The 25623-nt window shown below is 43.0% G+C and overlaps 1 protein-coding gene across 2 annotated transcripts in view; it reads left to right on the forward strand.

The window, feature by feature from the left end:
- LOC114783673 (protein SHQ1 homolog) overlaps window positions 1–22175 on the forward strand; it is a 32255-nt gene extending 10080 nt beyond the window's left edge. For both annotated transcript variants that reach the window (XM_028969189.1, XM_028969190.1), the window contains exons 8-12: window positions 1910–2067; window positions 3512–3565; window positions 5937–6060; window positions 10784–10904; window positions 21205–22175. In XM_028969189.1, the coding sequence (XP_028825022.1) occupies window positions 1910–2067; window positions 3512–3565; window positions 5937–6060; window positions 10784–10904; window positions 21205–21814 (1067 nt within the window). In that variant the 3' untranslated portion in view covers window positions 21815–22175. The remainder of the gene's footprint in view (window positions 1–1909; window positions 2068–3511; window positions 3566–5936; window positions 6061–10783; window positions 10905–21204) is intronic.
- The last annotated feature ends 3448 nt before the right edge of the window (window positions 22176–25623 follow it).

Consider the following 25623-nt stretch of genomic DNA (forward strand, 5'->3'; position numbering starts at 1 on the left):
AGTTGGTGGTGCTTGGAGGTTCTGCTGCCTCATGTTAAACTCAAATGGACTCCGTCTGTCTGATTTCTGAGTCTCTTCTGAAGAGCTGTGAGCCGGCAGGGCTTCTGCCACCGTCCTGCCGCTGTGCAGTGGCAGTTTTGTGGTGGTGCTGAAGAGGTGTTGAGGGAAATAAATGTCAACTATTGTCTTCAAACCAGTTCTCCACTGAAGTAATGCTACCCATACATCAGACATTACGGAAAGACTAAAGTCTGATACCCTCAAATCATAAAGTTTTACGTCAAAGACTATATTTTTGCTAAGACTGAATCGCGCATGCGGCACTATTAACAGGACTTCTCTTTTCTGTCCTTTTCTCAGCCAGGGTAGTCCTTTTTTTTCTAGTTTGGATTTGTTTGTGGCAGAGCTTATCTATTGGTCATTGACTGTGCACGTCGCTATTTGCTCGAGCGAAGATTTAAAGACCTTTTAAAAGAACGCTGTTCAGATTACATTCTTACTCTGAATGATTGAGGTGATGAGAGAGCACTATTATTGTAGCAAAACTCTTCTAATTTTGCCCTGAATTTAGGGGAAATGTTCTGCGACCACAAAATTCTTTGAACATCGCCTGCTTTAAGGCCTGGAAAAGCGATCTCGCTCGTGGAAGACTTCACCCAAATGTCACTTATACATAAATGCTCCACTTGGTTCTAGCTTTTCTGCACAGGGGTGTTCACTAACATCAAAAAACGATCTGCTGTAGACATGTTGGGACCACGCCCTCTACCAAACTAAACATGTAGAGAGACGATCAGCACTTTAATTCAAGTGTTCAGCTGGGCAGACTTGTCTTGTGGACATGATTTGCCTCAACTTACTGACCGGACCGAATCTTCATGATTTGACTTCATGATTTGCTCATGTTATGGCAGTGTAATGAGAGCAGGCTGTCATGAGCTCATGGATGGATGAGCATGGATAGTCTTTGCGTATCAGGGCAGTTGTATGTTCTGCTGTGGATCCTTTATTCATGTTCAGGGTACAGTAATGTGACATTAGTATGGTTGGGTTGGTTGTGGTTTGCGGTTTGTCGTTGCTGTAGAAGTTGGGTGCCGGCTGCTGGCAGGATGTGTGGCCGTGCTGTTTTGCGGGTCGCCCGAGTTGATTGACTCTGGCTTGGCTCATTTGAGCTGAAGAGTGAAGTGGGATCCAGGTAGTGCCTTGGCGGTGCTGCATTCGGGCCCCTGCTGCCGTCATGCTGCAGGAATCCACCTCGCAGCAGAGCCAAGGATCAAAACACTAGCCAGAGTCGACCATTCCAGACCGCTGTCGTTCTGTGTGTGTGTGTGTGTGTGTGTGTGTGTGTGTGTGTTAAGTCTTCCAGCCCCCAGTCCAGAGCCTCCTGCACGTTCAGGGGCTCCATATTGGGGTTGACAGGCAGGCAGGGAGGTGGGTGAGTGGGAGAAGGGTTCACATTTCAGCTGCAGAGAAAGTGCTTACTCTGGATTTTTGCTCCTGCTGTTTACCCAGGTTTTACAGGACTGGTTTCAGATCCTAGCACTGTGTTCCTCCCCCAACACACACACACACCCTGAACAGATCCAGTTCCAAATCTCATTTCATTTCATGCAGATATCTCTTGTTTAGTCCATGTCCGTTTAGCTTATTTATAGATATGTGTAATATGTGTTAATTGTAGATGCATGACAGGTAAGTGGCTGAAGTTGTTTCAGCTTCATCCTCTCTAGAAATGTGCTGTGTCTTTGTCTGGGGAATGAAGAAAGCACCTATAGTCAACAGATTGTGGGCAGTGTGGGTAGGTCTTTCCAAAAACCATGTCCTTTTTGCCTGGTCTTTACTCTAGCTTGTGTGAGGATTTCTTCTGCATTTCCCAGGAACTGATGTGTTCCATGTTCTGTGTCACTAGTGGTCATGTTCTCTGAGGAAGAGAAGGAACAGATGAGGAAGTTCACAAACCGCTCCTACCACCTGGACAAGCAGAGCCTCCACCACGTGTGGCTTAGTCTAGTGGACATCATCCTGGCTTATACCTATGAAGTGCGCACTACAGAGGGAGAGTTCAATGTGAGTGCACTTCGTCTTTTCTACAGCTTTTGCTTGGGTTTTTCATTATACATGGGTTGGTTTTTCCTTCTGTTATGAGTTTTTAAGCTTACAAACTCCTTTTATGTGAAAACCGAATCCTCTTCTGTTAGACAACACCTTTGAATGAATGGATTATCCTTCTTAGACCATGTTGTTGAACAACTTGTCTATCAGTGATAACATGAAATAGGCTTTTCTAGGCCGAGTGTGTGATGCTTTAACAGTGTCTTTACTTAATATACCTGGGTATTCTGCCCAAGTGTATTTGGTGTCCCACAAAGAATGATGCAATTAATATTGTAGTAGCTGTACCCTTCCTATACAAGTGTCTTCTATGGAACTCCAAGGTTTTCAAAATTAAATAAATAGATATGACATAATGACTAAATAACTGAATGATACAACAAAACAATATACAATTGTGAAATAATTAAACACATTTTGATATACAGCTAATTATTGTGAAATATACTGCAATGTCAAAATGCCATGCGGCTTGTCAGCTATAGAGATAATATGGAGTAATCTGAACAGTGACTGAGTCTTCAGCATTTACTCCGCAGAAATGGTTATTCAAAATTTTTATAGAGAATAATAATCAAATATATTGTAATAGAGTGAGTAAAGTCCTTGATTGAAGTTCTTTTATGAATATCTGCCTTATGAAAGAGGCAATCTGTCTATGCAAGCAGTCGTTTGTAAGTGTAAGATAAGGTCTCCTCAGGATCTGAAAATAGTGTCCCTTATGAATAGTATTGTACATTTATTGAACTGTTCGGGTTAAGAATTAACTCATGGCTCAGTGAGAAAATTAGTTGTTCGTTATTCAGTGTGTCCAGCAACGTCAAGTGGGCCAGTCTGTGTTTTATAAGTGGTTTGTCATCAGTGTCTAAAATAGTGTCTAATGTGTAAAAATTGTATAGAAAGTGAATGAGATAAAGAGGTACGATTCTGCATGGCCCCTGAGAAGTCCTCTGACTGGCGTTTGTATGTTCTTTTTCATATGTGCAGTGTAATTACTGCGGTCTTCCCCATGCTGAAATACTTGTTCTTCGATTTCTTAGCCCCAAGGCGAATTTTTTCATATCACAGAGGAATTGGTTTACGGCCTGAATGGTTGTGCGCGGCGTGTTACTGCCGTTACATTAACACGGCGCCTGGGGTTATTGAGGTTCTGATAAAAGCGTTAGCTCTTTAATGGCCAGATCCAGCCCGAGGTCTCACCGCTGTTCAGCTCTCCTGATGAAAGCTGCTGTTTTTAATGAGTTCAGTGTGCCGCTGTCAGTCAGGTGGCCCTGGGCTCGATCACATGGACTTTCCAGGCTTTTTAATGCCCGCGTGATGGTCTCCAGAGCTGCTCTGCCCCGGGCTTTGAGGTTGATCCTTTTACATGGTGTCAGGACAGACCCCTCTCTGTTTGCAGGTGGAGTCTTCGTGGACGATCAGAAAACTCAGTGGGACCTTGAGCTGGCTTGAGGTATGTAAATTTCACATACATCACATAGAGAATCTGTTGATATTGTGCACGGATGTACATCTCTTATATCAAAACGGAGAATTTTTTTCCTGTTGTCTACGTAATTTATAGAGTCGGTTTTCAGTTCTCTATATTAAAGTGGCACAGTATCATGAAGATGTCTGAGCAGTGGGCAATAAGGAACAGAAAAGGCTCAAGTGATTCATGTGTGTGTCACAGAATTCCCCGAATTCTTACGTTTAACTATGAACAGTAGGTTTGCTACTGTCGTTTTTCTGTATGCACAAGAACTAGGGAAGATTTTCTCACTTGTCAGTTATGGGGACATTATGGAGTAATTTTTTTATTTTTTAAACACTGTACAGCTAGACAGATAAAAGGGCACGAACATTAAAAAACAACATGAACATTAATTAACATGAGTAAATCATGATACTGAAACGTCAGTAGTAAGTTACTGTAACGTACTTGGTTTGCCCTCATGATCACCTGAGAGTAGTTCACCGTGATGGCGAACAAGGTGCACTTGCAGATTCGTAGTGTTGCTGTTATATTTTATCTTTGCAAAGCAGTTCTTGCGGATTGCATAGTCTTTGTCCAGTGCCTTTCCGTCGACTGTCTCGTAAAACCCACTTTAGAGTGGAAACTAGTGGGTGGGTCTTTGATTTTATTTTTATTTTTTTCCCCACCATTCTCTGCGCTTCTTCTCTGTTGTTGTTAGTTATCTTGTGTTCTTCACTGGCCGCTGTTTGCACCACTTTACCCCTATTTACTCGAACAGTGCCCCCCGCAAACAGAATGGTAGATATTGGGTTGTGACTGACACTGACAACGGGTTAATTAATCATTTTGTGTTGTAATAAAATATCGATATTGGCCGTTAGTGTATCGATTTATTTATTGCATCAGAGAGCACAACAATATGTTGCAATATCGAGTTCTTTTCCCAGCCCTAGTGGATAGTCAGATAGCATTTAGCTATCGATCTTGACCTGACAGTTTGTGAGTTGATCCTTGACAGCTCTGCAACAATCCTTTATTTACAGGGTGTGTAGATCTCGGCTGAGAACGCATCCTGAACTCAAGCCGACTCCAGTTAAAGCAGAGCTATCTGCGCTGTGTGTTACTTCTCAGTGCCCTCACAGCCTGAAGATTCTTGAAAAAAATTATTTACAGGACACGGTGGGCGTAACCAGCCAACGAGGGGAAAATGTGTAGACATATTAAAGACAGCATTTTTTGAAGGAAATTCTAATGTCTTATGTGAGACAATACTGCACCTTAAAAATTTGATCTTGAAGTTCCAAACCAGTATTGTATAAATGAAGTTAGTTTTCTTGCATTCTTGCACTGTTTCTCTTTCTAATAATTGGAGATAATTCAGGATAAATCAGGATATTCGGGAAAATACTTTTCTTCAATCATTATGAAGATGTGGGCTTTTGGGAAGGGAAAATTTATTGGAACAATTTTCCATCAGTTGAACAACAGCAACAATTATGTAGGTTAATGTAGGCAAACAGAATCTGCAGATGATGAAAGAAGGGTGTTAAAGATCGTATCACCAGCGTGAACAAGAGAGGTAGATTGAGCCATGCTGTCTGGATGTGTGTGGGGCTAAAACGAGACCTGAGTGGGTGCGTTCATGCTTCTCTCCTTGCACAAGCCCTTAATTCCCACCTTTTTATTTATTTATTTATTTCCACGGCAGAGCAGACAATGAGGAGTGGTAATCGGAGAGCCGCTCTTCACTCTAATGGTGATAATGGGGGAGGTGCTAATGACATCCTCCAGCTGTCGGCAAGAGCGCTTCCGCGCTCCCACTCGCTTCCTCCTTTCTCCTTCCCTGCCCGACCCGCCCTGCTTCAACAGGCTGTGAAGCAGCCCACAGGGAGCTCCTGGGGCTCGATGGCATGCAAGGATGAGCAGACTCTGTACAAGCAGCTGAGAGCGAAAGACAAGGAGCCAACAGGAGGTTGCGGTGGAGGAGGAGGAGGCGGATTTTTAATTTTTCCTCCTTTTCTGCCCACTGGCAGGAAGACTTGTCTGGACTGCTAACAATTAAGACTGCTGCTTCAGAGGTGTTTAAGAGTTGCTCTACTGCCTGCCCTCCATAAAACGGAAGTCATTACGAGCAATTAGAGCACAAATCACAGTAATTAAGAGGGCCGTGCTTATTCAGCCTTGCAAAGAACAAGGATTGTCTGGCTTTTCTTTTCTTTTTTTTTTTTTGGCTTTGACTTTTTCTTTTTCTCAGGTCAAATGACTTAAAACTGCGCAAAGACGGTGCACTGACTTTTTTTTTTTTTTTTTATATCTCCCTATTTCTTTTATGTGTGTGTGTGTGTGTGTGTGTGGGGGGGCGGTTCAGAACTATCATTCCCTGCAGGATGTTCTGGTGTCTTTCGGAAGAAGAGCTTTGTGTTATCCTCTCTACAGACACTTCTCTTTGGTGACCACTGCTGTGCAAGATGCTGCTCGGATCTTCCAGGCAGGTGAGAGCGATGGAGGAATCTGCTCCTCCTGCGTCCTTTATTAACTGCATGCGCTGTGGGTGAAGGCGATGACTGACTGCACTTTGTATTGCTGCGGGTCAATTGTTCTCGTAGCAAATCATTTTTTAACAATTTTGTAAAACTCCTGTATAAGAATCAATTTCATGATCTTAGAAGCAATATTTAATTTGTACATGGTATTAGTGTGTAATCTCAGTCATTTTTCTGTGTATGTGTTACCGCAGTTTTTCTGTACAGACAGGAATTCTTCTTCACAAGAGGCAGCACATGTGCTGCTGACCCACATCATCGGTCGCTGGTTGGGTTACCTGAGCTTGTTAGGGTAAGCGAGGGAAACCCAACGCTCCGGTTTATCTGCCGGTATTGCGAACGTAAAGGCCGCAGAGTGACTGCTGTCCTTGATCCTTGAGCATAAACTAATAAAGCAGCTGTAATTGTCAGCTCAGTAGCAGGATCACGTTCAGGACAAATCTCTGGCGTCTCAGCCGCCCGCAGCAGCCCGTCACTCTGCGCCGGAGTTATTATTTAATCGTGGCCACGTTCGATTGATCATCTGCCTCCTCGTCGAGAGGCTTGCGGGACCGGGCAATTAGTCACTCCCGATAATTTGTTCCGCCAAGCGAGTCGTGCTTGGAGAGGCTGAGCCGCGTGCGGCGGCTGTAACGTCTTCAGTGCTTCTCTCGTCTTCGGCGTGCCGGCATCCCAATCAGTCTTCGCCTCCCTGCAGTCCTTGACAGCAGAGTCAACAAACCGCCTGGTGGCTGCTGTGGTTCTGACTGCCGCCTCCGGCTCGCGGCGGCGCACGTAGTCGGAAGGCTGGGATTTGTACTGTACGGGCTATTGACTTTGATATCTGGAAGCGAGGCGTAATCTTTAAATCAAAGCGCAGCGGAGAGATAAAAGCGCCGCTGTGTAAATATGCCAAGCCTGCAGCTCGGCGCGATTATCCGGCGCCGTGTTGATTTTAGCACCCACTAAATGAGTGCAACTCGAGAGCCCGTAAACCTGGATTAGCAGGTGCGTACTTCATTAAATCAGGCACACAAGCGCCTGTGTGTGTGTGTGTGTGTGTGTGTGTGTGTGTGTGTGTGTATGTGAGAGAGAGACTGAGAACAGATGGTCTTCACGGGGGGGGGGTACAAGGTGAGTGATTGTGATACCGATTATATCTGTTACTGCCCTTTTAACTAAGGTCTAGTGAGGTTAACGTTCTCTTGTTCGTAATTTAATTCCCTCTTCACCAGGTCACCTTTTTTCCGTACTAATGTGCAACCGATATTGATGCAGAGAAGGGCCAAGATAAGTAGGGATCCAGCTAAGCAGTCACATTCACCTGAAAGTGATCATTTTACATGAGTTTGTGTGGCCTAACAAACTTTTACTTTTTTTCCTGCAATTTGCCTTCCATCCCTCCCTTTGGTTTTCTCTGTAACAGTTTCTCACACACAGGCTTAAGATAACACATCACCAGAGGAAGTATCTTTTCTGTGTTGCTTTTTTTTGTCCTGCTCCGTATGAGATGTGCTAGCGGACCATAGCTGGACAAGGGAGGGGTTGCTGGTGATGAGCGGCAGAATCTATACATTGCAGGATGTCAAAAAGAAGCAGGTGGAGCCTGGTGATGTCAGAGTGCAAATTATCAGCCCCGGGCCTGCAGCCTCATGTCATCTTCACAAGAATTTAGTTGCCATTAACAACCAACTCCCAGTCATTCCTGTTGAGTAGGAAAGTGACTTGTTCCACACATTGTGTAATGTGTGTTTAACCTCCCACATCACAATCAGGGGTGTAAAAGTATTAATGACCCGAGGTAGACTGAGCTGTAGTTGGGTGGTCTGGCAAAATTTCAGGTCAATACACACTTACTGAAGGTACAAATGATTTATTTAGTTTTTTGTCATTGTGATACACATCAAGCACAGTGCACACAAAAAGTCGACCGTTTTTCCTTGGATGGCGCTTTGCAGATTTACAATCATCAATGTTGTGCCTGTCTGTAATGAACTGTAACACAGTCATAACACATCCTGGCCGCACATTTTTCCTGAATGCTGTGACCTCGTAGTAATTCATTAGTGAGGAGAAGGCAAATGGGAAAAGCATGTTTGGCTTTGGGGCAGTCAGTGGTATGTGTCGTTTGTGCTATGGATGTCTGCGCCTCCTGCCAATGTTTTCTTTCCAGCCCTCACTTAACTAGACTTACGTCTATGTGTAGAGCCTAGTGATGAATGTGGTGGTTTCAGAGCAGCGTGGGTTGAAGTGCAGTTGACACTCCAGCTGTGCAGCATTATAGTGCATGGTCGGTCCACCCCCCAATTAGAGTTAAATGATTTCTCATCTCAGCTGAATTGTAATAGAAACATTAGTGCAGATTTTATACTCTGAACCGCAGTGTTCCCTGTACTCACTGTGAGCAGGGACCTTGGCTATTGTGCTGCGGCAATTTACAGAAATAACGTCAATGTTGTTAACTATGGAACTCCAAAGTGTACAGAATTAAATAAATGTAAAACGTAATGACATAAATAAATAAGAACGATTTTTATATAATAACAACATAAAATTGTGAAATAAATGAACACATTTTAATATACAGCAAATAATTGTGAAATATTGCATTCTTATATATATGTATGTGATTATTATTTCATGGTCCTTCATTTTACCTGATTAGGCCTTTTTTATTCCAAAATGATGCCAACTGGGTGGTATTCAAAGAATGAATAGAGAATGACCCTAGTAAATTACTGAAAATCCTAAGCGGACATGACTGATGTAGGTTCCGGACTGCTAGAAGTCATTGTAATACAGAGAATCATTCTGAATGTTCATTGCAAATTCATTGTGTCTTAAAATTGAGGCTTAACATGTAATGAGTTAAGAATCACCGCTTCAAAATATAGGTGCCTCGTCATGCACAGCACCACCTACTGTGATGTTGAGCAATCAGCATTCGGTACCAGGGCCTACATTGTCTGACTCACATTTCAACAACGCCAAAATATGACTGAGCTCGAGTAGGGCGGCCGCGTGGGCTGTCTGGCAAATTTTCACTGCAGTACACGCTTTCTGAAGTTACTGCAGGCTGGTACTGCATAAAACATCCATAAAATGGCTAATGAATACAAAGACCAAGCCACTGCCAGTGTCTTTCCACTTAATGGACCTTTAAAACTTAGTTTGGCGGCAGAATCCAGCATTCTCTCGGCAGGATTAGCAAGAGCTCTTGAGGTTGTGAATGCAGAAACTGTTTCTCAGGAGTCTAAAACTGATGATATAAATGTTCATCTCTCTGTGTGGTATTATATTATATTTTTATGTTGTCAATTTTAAGATGTCAATCTGCGATCTTGTAAAACGCTTATTGAAACTTCGTGTAGTTCCTAGATTCCAAACTGGACCACTGACATCGAGAAATAGACCTGGAAATGACCTAGATAGTTCTACAGCTCCTTTATTTTTTAACATTTTTAATTTTAACAAGTGAGAGGACCTCAGTAGTTTTTACAAACTTACCTAAACAATGAAATGATGAAATAAGCGATATCACCATTTTATTATAAAAATGGACACCTGCCAATGTGCATTAAAAATTATATATATATTGTTGTTTAGTCATCTGTGGAGCTGTGTGGTTGTGGCGGCATCTGTAAGCACAGATGCCGTTATTCATCTGCATGCCCTGCCCGCCCGCCCCGGTGCAGTGTGGGTAAGGGGGCCTGATAAACGAGATCAGGTGGGCTCCCGTGGCAGTCCCTGCTGTTGCGCCTCACTGTCTGTGCCGCCTCTCGCTGGCTCTCCCCAGCGCATGATTAACTTGCTCAGCTTGCAGTCAAAGCACAAAAACAGGAAAAAAAGCAGACTGGGGTTTCTGAGACGCCCTTTTGGTTTGCCGATGAAACAAAAGTAGTTCCTCTGGCTGAACAGGGTGATGGAAGGAGGGGTCCAGAGCCTCAGGTTTCTGTTACCCCCATTTCTTCTCAGTCTCTTTTAACAACTGCTGTTCAAATGAGAGCCAAATGTTTGTGTAAGGCTGTCCTCAGCATGAGTGGCATGTTTGTTTTGAATGGGCTGGAATGCCTCAGTGCGCTGCCTGCCAGCCCTGTGGGCGTGGAGGACGCTCTCTCAGCGCCAGGGTCTGCGCTCGGCCAACTCGCCCATCAGCCACGCCCAGCAGCAGATTTTTTTTGCCCTCCGTACACCTGATTCATGTTGGGTCAACAAGCAGCACGCCTTGGACTTGGTGGCCTTAACCTGTGTTTTAAGCCTGTGTTTAAGCCTGTTTTGTGTCATGTGAGGTGAGTCTGTCTCTTGCTCTTTGATGAAGACTGTGGAGGTGAAGTTAAAACATCTCAGCTGCCTTTCATCCTTGGTTTTTAGACTTGTAGTTTCAGTGACTGCATCACTACTCAATGTGATCTCTTTATATTTCAAGTACCATGATGGCTTGATATTTCACTTTCAAATAGTCTTTCTGCCGGTTCACCCTGGTGTAAGATTACGGTTTCCTGTGGGCTTATGGTGACTCAGCTGCAAAAGGGCTCTGATTCCTAGAGTGAATTTCCAGACAGCTTTTCTCCTGCCTTTTGGTCAATGCAAAACCCGTTTTTGGATGAATAGTAAAGTATAAGTCGCCACCATTTTTACGCTTCCTGGGACTGAACAATGGTTTCCTGTAAAATATTTTTTTCCTTTGTTTTAGGGAAATCCTGTATCCTGAAATGCTTGCTGGACATACACAGAATCTTCAGAGAGAACGATCCAGCCTATATCCTGAACGATCTCTACATGACAGACTACTGCGTTTGGATCCAGAAGGCAAAGTAAGTCCACCTCCTCCCATTCTTAAATTAAAATATTTAACACAATTTCTTACTAAGACTTCAAAATAGGCTGTGAACAAACAAGTTCCAGAAACAAGTTTCCTAACTGAAAGCAACCCACCTGTTTGCAGTTAGCGTTCATATGGTTTTCAGATTAAAACAATCTTTCTCTAGACTCATGATCTGAAGGGTATTTTCTACAGTGAAATAGACTTGAAAGTTTGAGAAATATGCCTAGACCCATGCAAATCTCTATATATATATATTTTCCCCAGCAGATGCTCACATATTGTGTAATTGAGGTTTTACCAATTACCTGGACAACAAGATCATAATAATACATTTAATAATGAACTAGAAGCATCTCATTGAATTGACAAATGGGGTTATTAATCTGCCTACAAGAAACAGGAATGGGTATTCTCAGCCTAAAGGCTTTTGGTAGTTCTGAAGCCCATTGGTCAAATATGCACTCTGAGCAAGGTTTGTATCGTCCTTCCCTGATAAAACACCCATCGCTTGGACTGAACCTGTCATTATGGTGATTATTTTGAGAAAAAAAAAGTCTTACAAGGGCCTTCCATGCTGGTTTCCACATTATATTTAATGAACCTTATTTAGTTGCTTGTTTCACATAATTAATCACGTTGGTCTTACAGTTAAAAATGAAAAAAACCCAAATCCCTGCCCTGACATCCTCTGTGGACATAAAAAAGTGAAGAATAGCGCAAGAACCATTAAATAATTTTCTGTGACCATGAGTGTTCATACTCTTACAGAGAAAAGAAAACATTCACTGAAAGCATTTGAAATTCCATCTCAGTGCAACCCTGTCACACTTTGGACCTTGTTGTAATTAAGAGCCTTGGCTCAAAAATCTGAACTTTCTCTACATTTTTAGAGAACCTCTTGTCCCTGTCATATACTCAAATATAATTGGCTGATTCCCCCATTCTCGACTAGTGTACTTTGTGCAGAATGAATATGATTTGAAATAAGCCTTAAATGTGCTGTTACGTATTGTCTGGAAATATTGTCTTGATGTTAATTTTCGTTAACTTTATTGACTATACTACATTGCGATATGTGTCATCTGGCTCATTCAGTGAATAACGATGAATTTAGACTTGGGAACAAGCTGTGAGGGGAAACAGCTGGCAGCCTCTGTACACCTGTCAGCTGATGGATCACCTCCACGCTGGGCTGTGCTTTCAATAGCTGCCTTTTTCCAGGCACCACTGTGGCAGGGCAGATGGTGCTACCATGCAACAAGCAGACCTTGGTTCAGGTCATGGCCTGTTCTCTCTGTTTTGAGTGCAGTTTGTTTTAGGTTTTGTGTCTGCTCTAGATTCTTCTCTCAATCCAAAGACAAATTGGCCCCCTGTGTTCACGAAAATCGCCGGCAGACTTCAACTGTTTTCAACAGGCATTGCAGCAGGCAGCTCTTCCCCTTGACCAAATGTTTATGTGAGAGACTCTATAAACGACAACTCCGGCATTATTTCTGCAGCACCAATCTTGCTAAAAAATGTATAAAGCAAGAGCAGTGTCTGGAAGAATATTGCATATCATCCACATGAATGGGGAAAGCCTAAACATCCCCATTTACAATAAGTGCTTTAAAGCAAAATATTTGAAACAAACTATACTCACTCCAAATTATACTCCATTATTATACAGTGTTTTAAACTTTCAGGAGACTGTTACTTGAGCATTCGCCAAAGAAAACTGAATATTTGCACAAGCTAATAGAGCCTAAAGATATTTAATTTATGTTACAATATTAAATTTCCACTCACCCTAACATGTGGTGGTGGTTTTTGGTAGTGTTTTTACTTAATAAAAATATTTATTTTTTTTATTTATTTTTCATCTATTAAGTTCCTATGTTTTTATGTCCCATACCCATGATTACTGCCCCATCCTTGATGCTGCCTTGGGCAATATCGCAGTCACCCCCTAATAGCTTGCAACAGTACAGGTAATATCTGTTGAAAGTTCTTTAACTTGAAAAATTCTTTTGCTTTTATATAGGTCTTTGTGGTCCCCGTAACACTGTATCTGAAGTCCCCTTCCAAAATTCAGCCTTGGGCCAGAATTACAGCCACATTGACCCAGTACCACAATGACCCAGGAAGCTTTTTTGTCTGTAGCTTTAAATGCTAATGAGGAGGAAAGTCTCCTATAGAAAAGAAAGTAACGCATTCGTGGAAATTCCATCATCAACACCATTCAACAACCACAATGTTTGGTGTAGACAGGAAGTCGTGTCAGCATTTTTGCATAAAATTACCCAGTGGTTCTTTAGGTTGTGAGACTGACTTACATCCAGTAAGTATTTTTTTACATCCAGTCACCGAGCAACTGCATCAAACAATTGCAAGCCGTCACAGTTGGTAGAGCTACTTTTTCACAATTCACTTTTTCAATTCTCTGGGCGAGCAAAGCCTGAGAAACGTGATGTAACCTTTTCCCTTATGACTACATAAGGGGCTAAATTCCAGATCCAGCCATCTGAGCTGCCGCTCTCTGAATGTTGAAACAGAATGACCAAAGCACTCTTTATACATATTGGCATTTGTAGCCACTGCAGGACCATAGACAGGCTACGGGAACTCGTATTAATGTTAATCTCATAAAGTGAACTTTTACATTGACAAAAGCTAAGAAAATAACTATGTTGAAGGAAATTTTATATATCAAGTAATGGTATGTTGCTTACAATTCAATTAATATTGTATCTTATTTTATAAGAGCATCTAGCCCTCACCCAGTCTGCAGACCATGGACAGATGTAGTTTACTACCTCGATGCAGGGTATTAAATTTGATGAAACCCTGTTCGTTTCATTATTGAGTTTGAAATTTCACTATCGTGACAAGCTCGGTAGACGGGGGCCTTAGACGGAATTTTTCACTTTCTTGTGCTAGTAGATATACTTCAGGCTGTAGTTTTTGGTGGCAGGTGATTTCTTCAACATAAAACCAGCACTGGCCGAGGATTATTTGCTCAGTCATTGAGTTCACATCAACACAGACTCATCTCGACCAAGCTCAGCTATATAAAGTAAAGCCACTTCTGGACGGAACGTAGCATGCGCTGCGCTCGCCGTGAGGTTTGCAATTTTTCTTCACAATAAACAGCAAATTTTATTTCTCCTGCCACGGGGCTCGGCGCAAAATAGGCTTTAACTTTGTGAACGTGGTGCACCCACAAGACTGCTTCAATACCACTCTTGTGCCGTGCATGCCATAGAAAATAGCTCTTCAGATCAAAGCAAAGTGCTCGTCATGTTTGGTCTGAAAGCGGCTTTATTTCTGCGTCAGGTCTGATGCACACCCCTGACGTTTTAGTCCAATTTCCTGCAGCGGCTGCAGAACCTCATAAATCAATTACAAGAAAGATCAAGCACCTCTCTAATTAGACAAGGCTGGAGATGTGTTCTGGACGTTAGTACACATCGGAAAAGAGAACTAGACTCAAAACAAGACGCAGTGGCACTTACAGGTGTGGAGGGGGATTAAAACAACGTTTGGGACATTCTGTGCATGTCCGTGTGGACAACAACATTTCAGAAAATACCGTTTTTTCGTGGTCTAGTCTTTGCGTCCAGCTGTCATTTTAGTCTTAATTAGTCTTCATCATGTCCTGACTTTTTAGACTGAGTGACCACTATACATTGATTAATCAACATTGTTTTATTATTTGCCGGTTTAAAATTGTAAATGTAAGTGTCAGGAAAATTGTTATTCGCTGATAGTAGTGAGCCCGAGTCATTTTAGCTGCACTGCCCAATTTCATCTGTCATTTCTTCCCACATGCCATTGCTGTGTCCATGACTCAGTAGATTTACGCAAAAGCAGTGCTATTCATCTGCGTATGTGCAAACATATTCTGAAACATGACACGTTTGTCAGTGTTACTGTACTGGCTAATGGGGCATTGGTATAATTTTCAGTCATCACACCAGGTTTCGAAATGTCTAGCTTTATCATAGTCAATTGTCATATCATTTTTCATAGCTTTAGATTTGAAGAAAAGCCAGATACTAGTCATTGAAGGTCTGCTTTACCACCTAGAGAACTGCCTCTTAATTTCAAGGCATTTACTGCACTGAAATTACTTATAATAAGGAAAAAATTGTGGTTGTGGTTCCAGTTGTTCCTCCCTTCAACCTCACCCATATTTTATAAATACTTGTATGTTTTAAATGCACATAATTCAGTAATGACCTGACTAGTTAAGAATGTCTCTTCCTGACTAGGGCTGAGCTAGGGCTGACTAGGGCTAAGAGTCGAATTTAAAAATGCGTGCCTGATGCTGTAGGCCCAGAGCCAGACCTGATAAAAGGTCTATGGGGATTTGATTTTATGTATACGTGTTTTTCAAGATTTCAATTTCTGTTTCTCGTTTCACCAGCAGTTGATGCCGAAAAAGACTTATACATTCAATAATAGCCACCTGAAATGAGTGGCCGGGAGCTGGAGCACGTCATGAGAGAGTGTGTGTGGGGGCGGGGGGTTTGTCCTCACGTTATCTACTGCTCTTATGGCTGCAGCCCTGCCGCTGTGCAGGAAAACTCAATCAGTCTCACCCTGGTTACAGTCAAGGAAAGGCATCCAAGGTTGAGTGCCCTCTATCCCCGGATCCCCACACTGAAGAGCTGAACTAAATGTCAGCTTGACCAGGCTTGCTAGCCTCCGCTACCATCTGCATCGGTGACTTGAAGACCTTGGCCATGGCACTGTCTGCACTGACCTGTGATTACCGGATGACTTTTAGATGTTTATTCATACTTTTTGCTACTGGTTCCCAAAGTAAATTAACATTTTTGCATTTATTTTAACAGGTTAGATATTTATGTGTGGACTTATGCTACTGATGCACAATTAATCCTTGCCAGAGACAATCCCTTTTCTGTATGAATCTCGACCAATCTCTGAGTATGAATCAGGTTCAACCAGATGAAAATATTTTAATGCACCCAGTACCGGATCATTTCTCAGAGCCTCTTTCCCACACTCATTAATATAATTGTTTTTAGCTTTAGTCTTATGAAGTAATTGTATTTCACAGTCCCATCATAAAACATGTGATTCTAATTATAATAATTTATTTTTCATCTTTTAGTACATTTGTGGTGCAGGTGTTTGGGGATCATAGAGTATAAACATAGGTCAACGTTTAGGTATCAACTTCAGATTAATTTGCATTGGTAACATGATTGCATTTATGCACCCTGACACCACCACCCAGGTTGCAGTCTTTTCGTTTCAAACGTCTTTACACGAGAGCTTCCATCCCTTGGTACAATTCAATTTTCAGCCTCCTTACCTGAGGCTCTTATCTCTTGAAAGACTTGACTCCTCTATTCAAAGGAGTCTTCACAAGCAGCCTGACTTCTCATGCAAAATGGCAGGTGGGAAATGCCCTTTCATGTGCCGTTTTGATCAAATCCCTCCAGCTTTGATTTGCATAGAGAAGGCTACGCAATCATATGTGGTTTGTTGTGACGTCTCTCTTGACAGGGTTGATGACAGGCTATTTCAGTTGTTTTGTTCCTGTCTGGATATTCTCCTCCTCTTCTCCCTTCTGCTTTTTTTTCTTTGTCAAAAAACATGTTGGCGCTTTTCAGAGATTGCTGCTTTTTTTATGCGTGATTTTAATCTGCTTACCGCTTATCTCTCAAGCCTCTCCAGTCAGCTGACAGACACGATCAGATGTGCTGATAGGGGAGGAAATTAATAGATGTCTGTGCTGTGGCTAATTTATACTCTCTTGCCTCCTCCCCTGCATTTCTGCTCTTACAGTCTTTGTGACTTCTGCGATGCAGGTCTCAGATTTATGGCACCGTAAAGACATCCGTTTGATTTAAAACCCTGTGGTCATGTCCCATCTTGGAACGAGGACAAACCAGATTTACATTTGCACTGGGAGACATCAGTAGTGCAGGGTGGAAATTGCTGCACGTACTCGGAACTGCCATGGTCACTTCGAGTTCCATATCGGGTCATGGTTTTCACATGGAACTGTCAGAATTGCAGCTGTGACTTTCATTGATGGACAGCCTGAGCAATCCTTGGCAGGAAGGTGGATGAATACAGGTAGGAGCTTGAGTAGGGCTGTGGAGTTAACGGCATTATAAAAACATCAATCATTGGAGACCGCAATGATTCCTTAATGCACTTCCAGAGTATTAAATGCTTTAAAAAAAGATTCTTAATTGATTTTGAAATGCATTTTTAACCTAAACTGGTCTGTATTATAGCCCCTCGAGAATTTTTTTTTTTTTTTTTTTTTGCAGACCAAGTCTTGTTGAGCATAGAATGTCATTATATAGTGTTATCATTTTGATTACAAATATTTCATTAGATTTAATTTAATCCTTGGTTCTTACTTGTCTTTCCACCATCATCTCACTTTACCTAGTGTACATGCCTTTGAATGGTGGTCATACACCATACACGCAGACCTTTGATGTATGAGGTCATAAAATCTGTAAACCACAATGCTTATATTTAAATTCATACTAACCCCTTATAATTCCTGCACGTATTCATTCCCTTTAGCTGATATTCCTGAAAAGCATGGTAAACCAAATTACTGTATTGGCAGCTGTAGCTGGCTCAGTAACTCTCCTAATGTTTGCTAGGTGACAATTGGTGGGGAAAATATATATATATATATGTATATATATTTTTTTTTTTTTTTTTTTAATGAATCGCAAGCAGAAAAATTAGCATTGACCACATCTTAAATTTTAAATACAGTTTTTGTTTTTCTAAACCGTATCCATTTTTTGTCCCCCATCTCCTTTGGCCAGCTTGGAAATATCTATTCTTGGTTCAAAAGGCCATTGGCAACCCTGAAACCTGTTATGAATTACAGGCGGAATTTGGAAGGTCTAGATGAACAGTCATACCGTTACTCATTTCTCGTTGCTTTGTTAGGAAATCTGGTGCACGCCAAGTAACCATGCCAAGAGGCTCCAGACCAACTTACTCATTTTCCTCCTCCCCTCACTCCCTCCTTGCCATAGGGTTGGAGTGGCTCCATTGCAGTCTGATCCTGAGTCAGTACATCCGAGAATCACTTCACCATTACAGTGGCTACGTTTTTAATAAACTGGGCTGTAACCTTGCCCTCCTGCCCACCTCCTAGCAGCCACTTCGGCTGTTCTCCATTCTCCACAAACAGCCGCTAATTGGGTCAATTGAATTCCTGAGCAGCGCCATGGCAACCTGTGTGTGTGTGTGTGTGTGTGTGTGTGTGTGTGTGTGTTTTTTTTTTTTTAACTCCTCTCTGCTCCTTTGCCTGAGGGGAGAATGGGGAGGAGAGGGTGAGGGGGGGTAAGGGTCTTGAGAGGAGGAGCTCTCTGCTTGACCCCATCAAGAGGAAGATATTGCCTGCTTCCCACAGCTCAGAGGAGCGCTGGGCCCTGGGGACCATGTCGGCCCTGCGGTGGGTTCCAGCAAGTGTACCTCAGGGGCCAGCTGGGGTCAGAGGTTTTGTAAAGGCCTGTGGCCAGCGGCCCCTGCTAGTGGACGTGTGTGTTGTAGTGTAGTGTTTAAATCACTTAGCAGTCCGGGTGGTGGAAAAAATGTGGAGCAGTAATAAAAACAATTTATGCCTTTTGGGCCTCTGGGAAACCCAACCCAGCTAGAGCACAGGTGCATTTCCAGACAGTCTCTCGCTCTCGCTTCATAAATGAGCTCGAGAGTTAAGTCACCTTGTGCGTTTTATTAGCGGATATTCTCTTTTACGCTCTTTCGATCCCTCTGTCTGTTTCCCTCTGGTGGGTTTCTTTTTTTTTTTTTTTTTTTTTTTACTTTTCGGCTGCAGCCACCTGGCTCAGTGCAACACGGGTAAAGTGATGAACAAACTCGGGTCGGTTTATTGCGTTAGCTTAAGTATTCCAGAATGGCAACGTATCATTCCTGAGATTCATAATGTTCTGTTTTGACAAATAATTACACAGCAAGAAGTTTCTCTTCTTCAAGATACAGATACTACCAAGCAGTATCTTACACGTTTAAAATAATGCCCAATATCTTGTGTATTTTGTGTATTTTTAATTGGTTCCTTATTAAATATTTTTAAAAGGCTGTTTTATTTTACAGTAAGCATACGCCTTTTACTGTTGCTCTGCTGTAACATGACTGGCTCTGTCTTTTTTTTTTTCCCTTCATCCTTGAAAGCTGCCCCTCCTCTGTTAATTAAGTCAAGCCACAACAGTGGCGCGGTAATGACTGGATTGTGTACAACATTATCCTTCCCCCAAAAGGAGAGATGGTAAAAAGGAGCCTTTGTCTTCACCGCAAGCGCCCATTCTCCCACCACAGAGCTGCGAGCGAGGCAGAGAAAACAAGCGCGCCACTGCTAACGCTAACTCAATAATGACTTCCCACGGGGGGAATAGGAAAACGGGGCTTTGAAGTGGCTCTTCTGCAGGAGGGCCTGGAAGTGCTCTTCTGCAGGAAATTTAGAGGAATTTTATCGAGCCACGGCAACTTGCCGCGGGGGCCGGTATGGTAGGGAGTTGTGCCGAGCAGCGACGCCTATCCAGTCTTGTTTTGGAACTAAACTACAGAAAACTACTGGCCAGAAGTTTGGTCTGTTAGGAATTTTTATCAAACCATTAAAGTAAATGTAAGTGACTAGTTACATTTGTTGAAGTGTAATGAAACAATGTACAGTAGAATTGCAACTGAATCGATGTGAAGATTCACTGCAGTATTTCATAAAAACGAGCATTTAAGTGAATGCCAATAAATGAAACGCACACCTGAAATATCAATAGTTTCAACCTATGTGGCTAATTGATTTACAAGTATTTCTAATTGTAATAAGTTTCAGAAAAATCAGTGATTGACTCCAAATGTCTGGTCTCTAGTCTATACGCTTGTATTGTCTTCTGGGATGTAAGGTCTAATCCTAACCCTACAAGCAAGTTGATTCCTTACATTTTTAAATGTGTTAAAGTGTTAAATAATTCCTGTAGGTTCGTCATTTCTATATTTGCTGATATTGGGTAGCATTTGTGTGTGTGTGTGTGTGTGTGTGTGTGTGTGTGTGTGTGTGTGTGTGTGTGTGTGTGTGTGTGTGTGTGTGTGTGTGTGTGTGTGTGAGAATATAGATGCCTTCTCTTGAGTTCTTTGAACGTCAAGGCCCTGTTCATGGCCTCATAGTCTGCAGCTCAAGCAGCACTGAGCTCGGTGCAGTGGGAGCTCATTAGAACCTTGGTGCAGTAATGAAGAGGCCGGTTGGTTCACAGCAGTGGCTTAATTGAGGTCCTCATCGTCCAATGACTTGAGTTCGGCACCTACACTCCTAACACAACATGGTCAAATGCACTCATCACCATGGCAATTAACACACACACACACACGCGCTCCCCGGTTTTCCAGAGTCCACTGAGTTTGCATTGAATGTAGGCGGCCACTTGAGTTTTGGCAGAGCTCATGCTGGTTCCTTCCTCGCTCTCCATTTAGTGAATCTCATTCTCTCGTTTCTTCTATGATTTTTTTTTTTTTATTATTTATTTAATTTTTTTTCTTCACTCCCCATGAATAATGCATGTACCCCAACTTGAATCCTTTACACCACCGCCATTGAAGAGTTTCATTTACTATTGTGACTACTGCCCCCTCTCCTCCTCCCTTTTTCTATTGAAGAAAAGCTCTAGCCAGTCATCCTCAGCAGAAGCTGAGGGGAAGAATCCTGCATAGTCTCACATTTGTTCAGAGAAGTTACTTTTGTTACATGTATTCTTTTCCTCCCCCTCCTGGAGTAGTGGATTGTCTGCTTTTTAAAATAAGGATTTAGTCACTCTAGGATTGAAAGTGATTGGTCCATGATTGGCAGGACTTTTTCTTCTCTCCTCCCAAGATCTTCGTATGTCTGTCCCTCAAAAGACAGACCTTCTGTAACACTTTGATTTAAAGCACCGATTCCTATAGAACTAGCTTCTTTTTTTGTGGTAAAGTTGCCGCATTACCCATCAGAGGCCATTTGTCCTTCAGGGGAAGTAAATTGTCTTTTTGTGGTTCCACCCTGCATAATACTCTCCTCTATTTTTGGTGGCAGTCCACATTAAATTATAGATTTAATAAATGCTCTTCAGACTGTGTTTTATGTACACTTGAGTAGAGACACTTAACCTCCCATGCGGACCTAGTCTATCACATTACTGTTAAGAGCTCATCCATTTAAGATGAGCTTTTTCTGTCATTGGCTGTTGCAGGTCTCGGTTTGTTCAACTGCTGTGAATCCAGTTTTCATCTTCATCTTTTTTTTTTAGGTCTAAGAACTTGACTTCCCTGGCTGATCCCTTGAGAAAAGGCTTACTGCAGAAGGGCGACCTGGGTCTGGAACTGGAGGAGCTGGAAGAGGCTGCAAAATGTGTGTTAAGGGAGGAAGAGGAAAAGAAAAATAATAGTGCGGAGTCATCTGACAGCAGTTCCTCAGAGGATAGTGACGAGGACTCTGAGGACTCAAGCTCCGAAGAGACAGAGGAACATGATGATGTAGGATCAGGACCCATTCCGTCTATGCCAGACGTACCCTCAGTCTCACCCACTCTTAAGGAACCCCTGCAGCTTTCCGGTCTACAAGGTGGGACTAGGAAACCCAGCGTCCCTAAGCAACTCATCCAGGAACTGGGAGAGAGTCTGGAAAAGGGGCTGAGCATCTCACTGGAACAGCCTGAGGGTGCACATTCCAGAAGCAGTAGGGATGTGGAGAACATGGAGGGGGAACAGGAACCACGGCCCACTCCCCAACACCGAATCGGATCCTCCACGGTGAATGCTACCATTCAACGGACGTTCTTAGATGTTTTTCCTGACAGGAACCCCCTGCTCGTTGTAAACAGTGACAATCAGGACGGTGATCATGACAACGGCAGCTAGGCTAGTAATGATTTAGAAGATGGACATGTATTTTTTTTGTATGTGTACAAGCTTGAATAATTTTTTTTGGTTTTTCAATATGTTTATGGATTGAGTTAACATACGTTCACTAATATGTTCACTGAAAATGTTTAGGCATATTTGTGGCTCTTATGAAGAACTGCAACTTTGCTGTGACCTTGGATTCATATTACATTGTTGTGTCTTTTTTTTTCCTTTGTGCATGTTAACGATCATTTAATGAAGCTGCTTATGTGCCTGTTAGGTGAAGAGAGATGTTTGTAGTATTCAATTATACAAAACATGATTATAGCATAATTGAAGTTTTCATTATTTTTAATTAAATGATCAAATGAAGGTGCGCTAGTACTTCTGTAAACTTGAAGCATTCCAAGCTTCCTCCTCCTCCACTTTTAATGCCTGGCTTTCATAAAGCCGCGCTTTCCTCTGTCTAATTGGTAAGTGCTGATCTTGGCGTGGCAGTTCACCATCCTGCGCTTCCGCATCCTGTTATCCGCTGCAGTCTGCGTAGCCCCTGCCCCGGGCTGACGTTCGGTCCGCTAGATTAACACTTGTGGGTCGGGCGGCGGGCCGGCGGTGGCAGCAGCCTGCATCAGCAGGGACTGTCCTTATACGGGCTGCACATCCCCACCGGGGAGAACTTTTGCAGGCACCCCCTCGTTTAACATTACGTCTTGCACTCCAAAAGAAAAGGGGAAGGTGTTTTAAATGTCAGTGCGCTTGGAATTTATGGTCTACTGTGTGTGTGTGTGTGTGTGTGTGTGTGTGTGTGTGTGTGTGTTTCTGGAAGCATTTTATGTTCCTCACCGTCTCTCTTGCACGTTTCCAGCCGAGGCGTGTTGGGTCTGCAGTGCGGCGCGGCGCAGCCCTGCAGTTCTCCGCCGGCGTCAGCGCAGGGAAATGCACGCTAAGCATGGCTCCCTGCCAACCGGGCCGAGCGGCTCATCCGGCGCGAAAACCACAGAGGAGGGGAGGGCGTCGGCGGGGGTGTGGCACGTCGACACGACTCAATATTGTCCGCGGCGGCGAAGCGAGGGAAAGCAAACAGTGAGCCGCACGTCAGGCAGATAAATGGAGACGCTCTGCGGGGAGCGTGTGAAGGCGGAGATAAGGGAGCAGGCCGGCCGTCAGCTGCAGCGATAGTGAGAACGTACTCCACATCACACACACAACGCTTGAGACTAAGAACCAGAGCGCTCACTACAACCAGCATGCTTTCATTTCAAAGTGGCACAATGAGGTGGAACGTGGGGGTTCTGCTGAGTGACGAGGCTGAAGACCTCTGTTCTCGATGCTGTTGTATACGGCTGTGCATAAGCAAAGCTTTTCATTGAGCCGGTCAGAAGTGTATAGAGAAACACGCAGGTTAAACAATCAAAATTGTTTAACTTAATGTTTACTTTATGTTTGGATATTAAATAATGGCCTAATCTGACAATTTAATATGTGTGGTTTGCAGATGATGTGATGCATATTTTTACTGCCCGAACCTTCCTATTTGTGCACTCGTAACTCAAATATTGAAAATTTTCCATTTCTTTTCGGAATCAATTTTCATCCCATAAGCCTCCATTAAATTCCCCTACTATTCAAAATGCTGGCAGATATCATTTTCATCACCATATCATTGTTTGGAGTGTAATGCTTTGGAAGGGTGTAATATTTGAATGATTGGCATGATTGATGTGTGTGTGTGAGAAGTTGAGGGAAACCGTGAAAAAGTCTCTTTCTGCTTCTCGTGGCCAGGTTCTAAATTGCTCTCCTCTGTTCTCGGTCAGCGCTGAGAATGAGCACAGGTCTCTGAGGACCGAGAGCGCTGCTGCTGAGATGATGGCTTCTCAGGCCTCTGCTCCCTGTACGATTGCATTAGGGAGATGGATGGCGTTGTTAAAAGGACCTCCCAAGATGAAGAGCCCCTCCCCCTCCGTGTGGCCTGCGGTATCCCTGCCTGCACCCTGCCTCTGGAGCAACGTTCTGAATGAATGAATATATACATACACACACACACTGCTCAAAAACACTTAACATGAAAAACACGAAGTCACTAACACTTCTGTGACGTATAACTGTCCACTTAGGAAGCAACACTCACAATTTGACATGCTGTTGTGCAAATGGAATAGAAAACAGGTGGAAATTATAGGCACTTAGCAAGACATCCCCAATAAAGGCGTGGTCCTGCAGGTGGTGACCACAGACCACTTCTCGGTTCCTATGCTTTCTGGCTGATGTTTTGCTGGCCGTGGTTTCACTCTAGTGGTGGCATGAGACACATGTGGCTCAGGTAGTGCGGCTCATCCAGGATGGGACACCAATGAGACAGGCCAGTGCATCAGGAGACGTAGGAGGGAGACAACCCAGCCGATGAAAACAGGTTCAAACTGAGCAAGTGTGTGGCTGGAGTGTGTCATGCTGTGGACTGGCCCACCCGTTCCCCAGACCTGAATCCAGCTGAGCACATCTCCAACATCATGTCTCACTCCAGGAGTTGGTGGATGCTGTAGTCCAGGTCTGGGAGGAGATCCCTCAGGAGACCACCCACCACCTTATCAGTAGCATGCCCAGGCATTGTAGGGAGGTTATACAGGTATGCGGGGGCCACACACACTACTGAGCCTTGTTTTGACAGGTTTTAAGGACATTTTGATCAATTAGGTTTGTTTTATTCATATTTTTGTGTGGTTTTGTTCAACTTTGCAAAGAACCAAGTATTTATTAAGAATATTTCATTCAGATCTAGGATGTCTTATTTTTGTGTTCAAAGCTCTTGTCGCTTATCTATTTTGTAGAAACACCTGCTATTAAACTGACTTTTAATTAATCAATTGGTGTTAGAAATAGCTCATATGAAAAGCTAAAACCCTACCAAATGCGTTGAAATGAATTAGTTTCACTGAAAAAATATTTATCATTTAATTGAGACAGAAAGGTAACATTTTGGCAAGACAAAAGTTTTGTTGCCTACACAGAAATTGAACAAATTTACTTCAAATACAAACATATGTCAGCAAATTAAGTAGTGGTGCTGTGAGATCCAAATTTAATATCCTCTCTGACATCCATGAGCTTGAAGGACTGCATCCATGCGGTTTGGCAAGGATTCATACAATTTATTGATGAAGTCATCAGGAATATCAAAGAAAGCAGTCTTGCATGCCTCCCAGAGTTCATCAATATTCTGTGGTTCCATCTTCCATGCTTCCTCTTTCATCCTACCTCACACATGCTCAATGTTCATGTCTGGTGACTGGGCTGGCCAATCCTGGAGCATCTTGATCTTCTTGGCCTTGAGGAACTTTGATGAGGAGATGAAAGTATGTGATGGAGCACCATCCTGCTGCAGAATTTGGCCTCTTTCATGGTTGGGAATATAAAAGGTAGCTAAGAGTTCTTGGTATTTCAGACTACTGATGTTGCCTTCCACCTGCAGATCTCTCACACACCCCCATAATGGATGTAACCCCAGACCATGATTTTTTCACCACCAAACTTCACTGTTTTCTGGGTGAATCTCGGATCCATGCGGCTCCAGTAGGTCTCCAGCAATATTTGCAGCGACTGTTGTGTAATTCAACAGAAGATTCATCTCCATTCAAAATCCACCTTCTGCCACTTTACCAGCATCCATCCTTTTAGCAGGCTGTGGGTCTTGGAAAATGCCACACGGATTTTCAATTGTCTTTTTGTTTAGTCCTGTCTTCTGGGCACTGATTCGACCATGGAGGCCATTTCGAGACAGAGTTCGACAAACTGAGCTGGTTGACACAGGGACTTCAGGTGACCAGGTC

This window comes from Denticeps clupeoides, unplaced genomic scaffold (genome assembly GCF_900700375.1).
Source record: "Denticeps clupeoides unplaced genomic scaffold, fDenClu1.1, whole genome shotgun sequence".
Classification (NCBI taxonomy): Eukaryota; Metazoa; Chordata; class Actinopteri; order Clupeiformes; family Denticipitidae; genus Denticeps; species Denticeps clupeoides.